At 53.6% G+C, this 10,962-nt stretch overlaps 4 protein-coding genes across 4 annotated transcripts; 3 read left to right on the top strand and 1 right to left on the bottom strand.

Annotated features, from left to right (window-relative positions):
- On the top strand, positions 1 to 1,401 carry CLAFUR5_13160 (Taurine hydroxylase-like protein SAT17; the record flags this gene model as incomplete). The annotated part of the gene is made up of 3 exons (XM_047912308.1): positions 1 to 432; positions 486 to 1,067; positions 1,177 to 1,401. 3 exons carry the CDS (start codon positions 1 to 3, stop codon positions 1,399 to 1,401), a joined length of 1,239 nt encoding a protein of 412 aa, XP_047768060.1.
- Positions 1,402 to 1,841: 440 nt separating this feature from the next.
- CLAFUR5_13159 (uncharacterized protein) lies at positions 1,842 to 4,399 on the top strand (the record flags this gene model as incomplete). Its single annotated transcript, XM_047912307.1, has 2 exons — positions 1,842 to 2,234; positions 2,330 to 4,399. The coding sequence occupies 2 exons, from the start codon at positions 1,842 to 1,844 to the stop codon at positions 4,397 to 4,399; spliced, it is 2,463 nt and encodes an 820-aa protein (XP_047767993.1).
- A 2,255-nt stretch (positions 4,400 to 6,654) lies between these two features.
- Positions 6,655 to 7,956, top strand: CLAFUR5_13158 (Zinc finger CCCH domain-containing protein 45; the record flags this gene model as incomplete). The annotated part of the gene is made up of 1 exon (XM_047912306.1): positions 6,655 to 7,956. One exon carries the CDS (start codon positions 6,655 to 6,657, stop codon positions 7,954 to 7,956), a length of 1,302 nt encoding a protein of 433 aa, XP_047767842.1.
- Positions 7,957 to 9,411: 1,455 nt separating this feature from the next.
- Positions 9,412 to 9,863, bottom strand: CLAFUR5_13157 (uncharacterized protein; the record flags this gene model as incomplete). Its single annotated transcript, XM_047912305.1, has 2 exons — positions 9,412 to 9,548; positions 9,602 to 9,863. 2 exons carry the CDS (start codon positions 9,861 to 9,863, stop codon positions 9,412 to 9,414), a joined length of 399 nt encoding a protein of 132 aa, XP_047768488.1.
- Positions 9,864 to 10,962: the final 1,099 nt, after the last annotated feature.

The raw sequence follows: 10,962 nt of genomic DNA, 5'->3' as shown, positions 1-10,962 counted from the left end.
ATGTCACCAGCCTTGACCGCATCCTCTTCAGAGGCACCCCACCTCCTCTCGGGCAAACACATTGACCGCAAGATCTTCCCAGACGGGATCAAAACTTCTGGCCAACACAACCCCATCTATGAACTCATTCGCACTTACTCGGAGTTCCCCAAGGAGATTTCAGGACCTACGGTGTGGAAAGCAGAAGACTACCGCAACAACCCCGAGAGGTGGACGCATGGCTTTAGCGATGAGGAGATTGCTGAGCTGGGAGCTGCTGCTGATGCGTTCATTGCGAGGGGGACGCCTTTGACGGGGATGGCGAAGGAGTTGTTTCCGCTGCCGAAGTTGGAGGGCTTCTTTGGGGCTGTGAGGAATGAGATTGTGAATGGGAAGGGGTTTATCTTGTTTAAGAATATTCCGGTGCAGGAGTGGGGGTTGCATAAAAGTGCTGTGAGTGAACTGTCTTGCGGGGTGAGATGTGGCGAGTGCTGATTTGGTTGCAGGTCGCGTATATGGGTCTTGGGACCTACTTTGGGTACTTTGTGTCCCAGAATGGCAGAGGACATGTCTTGGGTCATGTCAAAGACCTAGGCGAAGACCCCACCCAGAAGGATAAGGTCCGAATCTACAGGACGAACGCCAAACAGTACTTCCACACCGACGGTGCTGACTTGGTCGGGTTGCTATGCATGGCAAAAGCTCTCGAAGGTGGCGAATCGGATATCGTCTCAACTCACCACGTTTTCAACACGCTGCAACGAGAACACGCAGATGTCATCGAGACGCTTGTAACACCGAACTGGTACTTTGATCGCAAAGGCGAGCAGAGTGAAGGTGAAGAGCCGTGGTACAAGTCCGCTATCATCTTCCTGGAGAACGATCCCCAAGGCTCACCACGCGTATGGGCCAAGTTTGACCCCAACAACGTGACATCGCTGGCACGATACAATTCTGGTCTAGATGCGAAGATCCCGCCACTCTCGGATAAGCAGAAGTACGCATTGCAGGCATTTGAGGAGACTTGTACGAGGCTAGCGCTGCATATGATCTTGGATCCGGGTGACATCCAGCTTTTGAGCAATACGGTAAGTACTGAAGGGTAGAAGGCATCGTCTGTCTCCGACTTGCCTGGCGCCATCTGCGAAGACGTTGCCATGTGGGTTTGGAGCATAGCTAACACTCTTGTTTTGACAGCACGTATTTCATGCCAGGACCGCATACAAGGACTACCCGCCTGGCAGCGTCGATGAGCAGGGTCGGCCGAGAGTCCGAAGACATTTGATGAGACTGTGGTTGTCTGTACCCGAGAGCGAGGATCAGGGCGGATGGAAGCTGCCGTTCCACGACAGCAAGGAGAAGAAGCGAGGTGGGATTCAAGTGAATGACAACGCGCCTTACTGTCCCATAGACGCGGAGTAGCAGTAAGTAATAGAGTAAATGCAAAGGAGACCATGCAGAGTTTCGACGCCAGCACAAGCTGCACAACAACTTTGAGGCACAGATCGGCGGGCAAGGATCGCTGGCGGCGCTTCCCGCGGGTGGGGGTGGCTCTTCTCTCTGACACTTGGCTGCTTTCGCTTCTCATGTTTGTTTGATTGCGACCGTGACGGCGACGACGACGACGACGACGACGACCACCACCACCACCACCACCATCACCACCATCACCACCACCACCACCACAACGCCATACAACACGCACCCGCGTCCGGAGAATCGTATCTGCGCATCGCATTCTCCTGACGCGGCTAGCAGTATCATGTTTCTCGCTGTCCGATGAGGCAAAGGCTGCCTCTCGCGCTCGTGCCCTGGATTTCGGCCTGTCGCTTTGCTTATCCTCAACCAAAAAACGGCCCACCATGGGCGAATCCAAGACGAAACGATCGCGAGCAGGCTGCGAGACATGTCGTGCTCGCAAGGTCCGCTGCGACGAGCGCCATCCCATATGCTACAACTGTGATCGACTGGGTCTGCCGTGTGCGCCGTCGGGAAACACCAAGGAACCGAGCCTGGCCTCACCGCAAGCAGACACGAATGGAGCGTATACTGGATCTGGGCTCAAGCGGAAACGGACGTATCGATCTTGTGCCGAATGCCGGACGTCGAAGACGAGGTGTTCGGGTCACAAGCCTACGTGCGTCAGGTGTGGCGAGAAGAAGTTGGGTTGTACTTATGAAGACGACTCCGAGCCGGCATGGAAGCAACGGGTGGCGATGAATGCAGCTGTGTCCGAACAAGGCTCGCCTCCAGTGGTATGCCATGTTATGCACTTGCGATTGTTCAGTAGTCTTCGACGAACGTGTGGCGTTCGTCGGTATACCTCGAATTCTTACTAAGCATATTGCAGGTAAACGGTGCTGCACATACTGCATTAACACCAGAGACCGGCATCACGCTGCCCAGCAAGATGGAGTCTGTGACGCCCACAGCGAGCATTGGTGGTCTCGCATCCCCGGGACTCACCACACATATGCAGAGCAACGGGGCCGAAGATCTCACTTGGCTGATCATGCACCATCTGCCAGATCATACTCGCACCCGACTACTGGTTGAGAGATACTTTGCTAACGTGCACCACCTTCGTTGTTTCGCCTTCTTGCATAAGCCGTCGTTCCTACAACGACTGGATGCAGATGCCAACAAGAAGCATGAAGGTAATCCGCTCCTGCATATCGTATGTGCCCTTGGAGGTCTGTTCTACGCCGTGGAGACGGAGACCAGCCGTAACATGGCCTTACCGTTCGACGCACTCGAGGCTGGCAAGCACTGGGCAACTCATGCGCAGACCTTCCTACTCTCGCGACTGCACAAAATCTCTGTTGAGAACCTTATGGCAGCCGTGTTACTTCACGACTACGAGATCCGATTGGGCAACTACTCGAACGCTTTCATGTTGAGCGCTATAACCGCTCGTATGGCACAGGCGCTACAGATCAATCTCGAGCACTCTACTGACGTACTCTGTCGGGAGACTGGCAGTGGGCCTTCTGCGAGCGTGAAAGAGTCTCGTCGACGACTGATGTGGTGCTGCTACATCACCGACTCACTCGTAGGCAGTGGCATCGACCAATTGACCCTCATCGACGAGGCCGACATTAAGATTCAGCTTCCGTGCAACGAGCGTAACTTTGTGCTTGAGGAACCTTGTATCACAGAGACACTAGAACCTGGGCAGATGCTCAAGTTTCTGCCACCGGAGCTGCTCCCGACCTACCCGCAGGACTGCATGGGTATGACAGCGTTCTACCTTCGCCACATAGCCACACGCCGGAAAGTACTCAAGTACATCAAGCATCTCGACACGGCTAAGATGCCTTGGCTTCCGGATTCCGAGTTCGCTCAGCTTGATGCTGAACTAAGGTACTGGTATGACAACCTGCCGGCAAATCTGCAATTCACGCCCACGACACTCTACATCAGGCAGGAGACATCGCAAGTGGGCGCGCTATGCGCTCTCCATTATGCATACCACCAGACCATGTGCGACCTATATCGCGTGGGTGCGCCAGGCCTGTACAAACTCCGTTCAGCCTTCGCCTATCCGCCTGAGCAAGCCGACTTCCATCGCCACTTGCAATCGACGCTGTTTGGCCATGCCAAAAGCCTCGCCACAATCATGGCCGAGGCCCTGCGTCATGGTCCACATGCGATCGCGGACAGTTGGCTGCCAACGATCTTGTACGATTCGTGCAAAATCATGCTGTTCTACCTGACCCAGCTGGTGGACCCGTCGACTGAGGCAAGCAAAGTACTGCTGGCCGAAACTATTCCTCATGTACGGAACAATGTCAAGGCGCTGAACATTATGAAGTCAATGTATGCCTCTGCGAAGCCTTTAGCAAAGGCCGCGCACAATATGCTGGAGAAGGTTGGCATCGACATAGAGGAGGGGCGATGCGGCAGCCAGAGCTTCATCCCTGATGACCCCTATGCAAACCACGAGGACCCCCAGACTGATGACACAGTTGTATCTGCACCTGGAACGCCTGCGCAAAGTGCGCCAGACTACATTCTCAACCCGCTTTCAATCTACAACCTGGCACGGAAATCCATCCCTGAAAAGCATGAGCCACAGAAGCAGACCCCTGTGCTTCATGGAATGACATTACCGTCTGCGATGCATTATACGCCACCCCGGCGCTTGTCACCTTCTCAACAGGCTTACAACTTAGGACCGCAGCTGCACGATGAGTCCACGTTGGCGCCGGAGCTGAGGTCCGAAGCCGTGCCAGCTGATCAGATCAATTTTGATGAATTGCAATCATTGTTCACTAGCGATCCAACTGGCTGGACTTGGCAACCTGCTGAGACGGCTGTTGGCTCGCGAATTGAAGCGGCTGGACTACCGCCTTGGGAGTCAACATCACTGGAGGGACAGCTTGATGCCTGGCTCCCTACTTTTACTCTCGATCCTTGATTCAGGCAGTCTCAATCTCAGCTGTTTGGTGGTCACAAAGGCCAGATCGTTCGTTCTAGGATTCACGATCATGGACCCATGTTGCCAGGGTCTGGTCCGCCTCGATCTCAGACACACGCTGTGGCATAAGCTGACGGCGCCGCCGCAGGAAGGCCGCCCCAGGGGTCAATAATGGTGTGATCGCTAAGATGCGATATCGATACCACCGGAGCATGCGTGCTGTTCTTGATTGGAATGGCATGGCTCCCGCTAGGATCATGAACAGTCACAGGTTAGCCATGCGCCGATTCCCTGATGCCGAGCTGCCTTCCCTGTCGATTGCGACATACTCTTCATTCTTTCTGCGTGTTGAGATCTTGGTTGTCCGTACGCAGGGCATGTGCATGGCACTTTCGTCGAGTCTCGTGTGGCGTTCAGCTCGACCTTGCTTGAGACCGGCACGAAGGCCGTGAGCTCGAAGGTGAACTTCTTGGTTGAGGACAAGGATTGCGCTGTGGATCTCGGCCAATCAGCCGACCATAGGTCTGGGGAGATCTCAGCTGGATGATCTCTTGCCCCATGAGGTGTTCCGGTACTTATTCCGGATTGTCGCAATGCAGCATTCGGCAGTGCGTCTCCTGTCGAAGGTCACTGTTCACAAGACGCGCCAACACAGAGCCGCACGTCAACAAATTCTTCCGAACGGCATTGATCCACGAGTCGTTAGCCAGTCGCTTGGAGCGTGCTCCGCCGTGAGGCGGATCTGCGAACGTGTGCTAAGCGACCCTTGATTTCAGCCCTATGTCCTCGGTGCGCTATTGGTCAACACCCCGGGCGTACTTCCTGGGCTCGAGCATCACACTTGTGCGGAGTACTGTGAACTTACTGCAGCGGTCGCGAATGGTCACACAGTATCGACGTACTTGCAGCCAGAGTGGCACATGATCGGGGGCGGTCAAAGCTCCGTGGAGGTTCACCTGCCAATTGGCGAGCACTGCATCGCTGTGGGTGTGCAATCTTCCGACGTTACTTGGTTGATTTTGACTTTTGGACCAAAGACTGGGCGTCTTCATACTTGCTTCCCGTTGTTTCAACTACTAAACGTTTGGTAAACCTCGCCATTGCACGGCAAAGACGTTCGTCACACAGCGAAATTACACGAAGTGGACGCAGAGTCCTTCGACATGGCAACTGTAATATGCGGTATCGAATTGCATCTTGCTTCAGCTAAGCTCGAAGCATCTTGCGCAGTGCATGTATTTGTGTTCCGCAAGATCCTGGCGAGCTTGGTCGTTGAGTACCTGCATGTGCTCATCTCTAGCGTCGGGTGGGTAACGGATGCATTACGGGGACCATCAATGATCATTCTTTGCCCGAAGAATGTGAGGTAGCTATGATGCCTCCCGAGGTCTGCTTGCCTTCGCGTTGCATACGGCTCACGGAGTGCAGCTAAGCGAGACCTCTGAGTTCAATCGGCCACCATCCTTTGACGTCTCCACGGCCGTTTGGTCAACGCTTCGTGCGTTGACCGGATACGCTTGGCCAGTTCTGGCCGTGTACTTCAGTCATTGTGGCTGCGAATACCTGGAATACCCTGGTCTCTCCGTCTTCGGCAGATTCATTTCAACAGACATGGGCCGCCCGTAGTCAACAACTGGCTGTTCTGCGTGGCTACGTCGGAGAAGTCTCCTTCACAGTCGGAGAGCTGCTCCACTACGCCATGGCATCGATCGTGATATGAGCAGAGGTATAGATAGATTGAGGCGGCAAATCCATCACAAGGTGATATCGACCCTCTCCGTGTTCGTTGCTTTAGACCCCTGGACTCATCCTAGGTTACTTGGTCAGACTACTCTCGCATACTACACCGCTTTATGTAACCTTACAGGAGCAACCTACTGGTCAATCGACATGAACTGCGAGACTTTTTTCATGACTCCCCACGTCTGGCACGACCCAAGGACTTACCACTCATCGTGGAACTACAACGACGGTTTCCTTGATCCTCAGATGATTGCGCCTGGAAACAACCCAGCGCATAGCCATCACCACAGCGGAAACCAGAGTGCACATACCAGTCTCAGCATGCCGCCTTATAACACCCAGTACAATCAGCCTGAGTTCTGGAATACCATGCATCAGCAGCCTTACCATGGTCGGCCTCTTGTGCATGGACAGCACTCACCACAGCAGCTTCCTCCCCATGGCGCCTTTGCCCCATACCAGCACTTCGCGATGCTGTCAGTTCACAGCAACTCGCGAGACCAACCCCGACAATGACACACTATGGGTATGGTAACAACCGAACAACGTCGTCCGGCTTTGGCCATCGTGCTATGCATGCTCCAGCCATGGTCAACGTCAACGACGGGGTGGGATCGAGCTGTAACCACTGCAGTAGTACAAAACTACCCTCACCGCAGACCGCTCGCCCAGCTCAAATGCCAATATCGCCAGCTTCGTCTTCACTAGCAAGGGGCCCACCACGAAAGCCGAAACGATCAGGACATGCCGTCTGGGTGGGGAACATCCCGATGGGTGCTTCGATTGAGGCTTTGAAAGACCACTTCTCACATGAAGCCATCAGGGACATCGAAAGTGTCTTCCTGATGGCGAAGTCAAATTGTGCTTTCGTCAACTATGACACAGAGGATGCTTGCGTAGCAGCCGTGGAGAGGTTCAACCACTCTTTGTTCGGCTCTGTGCGACTGCTGTGCCGCTTGAGGAGAGAGCCAACAGTCCCACGGGAGACGTCTAGCTCTAGCAGGTCTTCACTACAAAGCGATAGCCCTGTCAGCTCTGTCAGGGATGCGAGCTCGATAATGACTGGGTCATCCGATAGCATGTCGTCAAGCCTGAATGGGCTTGGCATACAGCACGACAGCGACACCAAGCCAGAGGACGGCGTGCAGGAGGAAACGACACTTGCTACCAGCCTTCCATCAATGCCCAAAGATAGATACTTCGTCGTTAAGAGTCTGACAAAGGAAGATCTGCACAACAGTCTCCAGTTTGGAACATGGGAGACGCAACCACACAATCAACGGGCCTTGGACGATGCCTTCCGCGAGGCTGAGAACGTCTACATGATCTTCTCTGTCAACAAGTCTGGTGAGTATTTTGGCTACGCTCGAATGCTCTCTTCGCCGTTGGGACATTCACCGCCACAACTGACTAGTGATACCTCCACCACTACTCCGTCAAAGCAGAACGACACCTTGAAGATCACCGAAACAGCGGCAACATCCACCGCGGCCCCAGGCTACATCATAGATGACACCATCCGCGGCACTATGTTCTGGGAAGTACAGCACGAGGATAATGGTATTGTGTCCAGCACTATGAGCGCCCTCGATCGGGCAGAGCAAGATGGTCACGTTAGAAGTAGGCCGTTCAAGGTGGAATGGCTGTCAGTCAGAAAAGTGACGTTCCAGCGGACGAAGGGCATCAGAAACCCTTGGAATAACAACAAAGAGGTGAAAGTCGCGAGAGATGGGACGGAGTTGGAAACTGAGGTCGGGAAGAAGATTGTGGCGCTTTTTAATGAGAGTCATGAAGATGTGATGAGGAAGGCGTAATGGTGGAGAGCGCTGGGCGCTTGACGTGCGCTTGTATGTCTCAGACCGAAAAAGGTCCTTCGGATGATGTGGCCTGCTATGCATGTGACTGTGGCACTTTGCGGAAACCACGCTTGTAGGCTCAAACAAACTTGTACAGTAGCCAGACGCCAGCTATGCACCTGTCACATAAGGCTCGAACTATCGGCATTCCCCGTACAGGGTTCTCCGGAAGGAAGGACGTACTGGCTAGCTTGACAACACTTTCATGCGCATATTACGGCTCCAATGACTCGTAGAGTTCTGCGTACAGCCGGCAGTCTACCATTGCGCCAACGCAGTGTCGGCACAGGTGGACTCGACGCACGCAGCTGATGTTCTTCCGCCTAGCCTACTACTAGAGGTTGAGCCTCACCACATGAGGCTCGCTTGGTGCTCATGAGCCTGCTTCCCGGCCCTGTCTCCCCGTTCACGGTCGAGTGGCTGGACGTATGCAGATTAGACAGGGCGATCAGATTAGATGTATGCAGCAGGATCCTCGCCTGCTATGGGATGTCGTAGGGTGTGATCATTCTCTTACCAGGCAAAACAATTTGGACACGTCGAAGATCGCTGATCGCTCATCTCCCGAGTTGGACAATTACAAGGGCGCTTGCGGACAGTGCTAGATCTTCTCGCTCTATCTGCACTTGCAGAGTGCACGATACTGGAAGCATTCCACTTTTCTTGTACCTCTTAGTCGTTTAATGCCCGACGACTTTCGCCGAAGCCCTCGAGCCAACGGGATAGCTGCTGATTATTGCTGGGCTATAGTTCTTTAATCCGAAGAGGTCAGGTTGCTTCTCGGTGATCCGCTGACCGCTATTGATGCGCTCGTACTGTCTCGGCTTCAATGGTTCTCGATGCCGGTCGAGACGCTGGTAGGACATCTATGGTGAAGGCTACCGGTGATGGTGGAAGTGGTGTAGCAGGACGGTTGATGTTCTCTTTGTGCTGACAGATTACATCAAGTCGATCAGGCCAGAATTGCCTAGAAACGTCAGACATTGAGTGGGCCGCCCTGTTGGCCAGCCGACGCGCGATGAGGATTACCTTGTCATCGTATTGACCTTACATAGAGCACACTTGCTATCAGGCCGCATAGACTGCAGTCTCGCAATTATGCCATTCCCAACGATCACCCTCACATGGCTACCAACAGATCCTGTTCCAATAGGTGGACAAGCATAGGGGAGAAATGAAAGAGCCAGGCAACAAAGAGTCATACATGATTGGTCATCTATTCAACAATCACAACCGGGGGAAGCCAAGAGAGCTGTCTTCCTATGATGAGCAGCCCCCACACCTAAGCTTGAGCACTCTATCCTGTATGTATAGAGACGCCGCTCGAGGAGTGAGTCATATCCTGGTCACCGACATCATTTCTGCTATGTTGAGCCGTTACTCAGCACATCGACCGGGACCTTTGCTTGCTTCTTAAACGTCCCAGCACTGGACGTAGAACTCAGACTCGAGAGCAGTGGCTGGCTGGACAGCAGCTGGAAGGCTACAGCCGAAGCTGAACATCTGGTTCATTGAGCAGCGATTGTCCTGGCCCATGAAGCACTGAGTACCTATTGAGCCATCAGCATTGTCCTCGCTGCCCCTGGTACGTGATCCGACTCACCGTCCGCCATCGTCATGCCCATGTTCGACTTGGTGATGAGGTTCTGGCTACCACAGCCCTCGTTGCCGCCGTTGGCCACGTAGAGGCAGTTGTCGACGTTATCCCCGACCTTGATGCAGTTGCCCATGCCCTCGCCGTGGTATGAGTAGTAGGCGGCTGCGGTGTTGCAGTTGTTGTCGTTGATGAGGGCTACGACCCAAGCTTTGGTGACTGGAAGGAGGATACCGCTGGCGAGGGCGAGGATTGCGGTGATGCGGGCCATCGTGATCTGGACTGTTGGAGTCAGTGATAGTCCTGCATCGCTTCGATTGATCATTCTTACGGCGGACGATTGCTGTCGTGAGTCTGAAGGTGTTGTGACAGAGCACTCGATGGAAGTTGATTGTACTTCGTGATCGCTCTTGGAAGCAAACTCTGGTTTCAACGCGTGGGCTTCTTCAATATTCTAGTCAGTGCTGAAGCTATGGCCTGCTGGAAAAGTCTTCCCTGCTCAACGGCCGTGACTCTCTTTCGTACGTGGCCAAAGCTTCCAAGCATTACCTGCAAAAGCGCAGCTGGAAGCTAGAGTCAATAAGCTCTGTTCCTTTGGAATCAATGTAGAATTGGATTGGGATGCCATCGATAAGGCAGGCCCGACCCACTGGTTGTTTTGGGAAGTTCAGTCTCTCAATCGACGGCGACAACAGACCTGCCATGTGAAGCCAACTGGGATGTACTGCAGATTCTGAATCCCGACAGTATTTAATTGAATGTCTCCATTTCATCGTATCTGTCATGGTATTCGTGGATTTGTCGCTAGTGTCTATGGTGATAATGTTGCCGTGAAAGCTGTGTTCACATGAATGGCCCGTGCACTGGTCCAAGCTTCGTCAAGCTATACACAAGCGAACGCTGTTCTTAAACAGTTTTTGCCTTCACTGCGACATCGCGTTTGCAAAAAAAAAATACATACATTACATCTCCACCATGGTCGGAGACTCGACAGAAATCGCACGCGCCATCGGCAAGACGACCTCTCCACAGACCGCTGTTCCGGACAAGGTAAGCCGAGAACAGAACTGCCGATACTCCCTCGCCTGACACAACCAGCCCTTCCGTCTCCTCGACTTACCCGCCGAGCTCTGGTCTAAGATCTGCTAGCTGGCCATCGACGACATGCCGACCGCCAGAGAACCCTCCCTGTACGCCTTTAAGGGCGGTGAAGCAGGCCATCGTAGAGACGTTGGTCTTATAGATGCCCTTCTCTTTTCCACTAGCGCTGTGGCATAGCTTATAGAGCTAGCATTCGAGCCCATCTTTGTCCTTAATAGGCCAGCCGTAGTTCTAAATAAATGATGAGTGGTTGCGGTCTTGTGAGGTAC

This window comes from Fulvia fulva, chromosome 11 (assembly GCF_020509005.1).
Source record: "Fulvia fulva chromosome 11, complete sequence".
Taxonomy (NCBI): domain Eukaryota; kingdom Fungi; phylum Ascomycota; class Dothideomycetes; order Mycosphaerellales; family Mycosphaerellaceae; genus Fulvia; species Fulvia fulva.
This window is presented reverse-complemented; position numbering and strand designations above follow the sequence as displayed.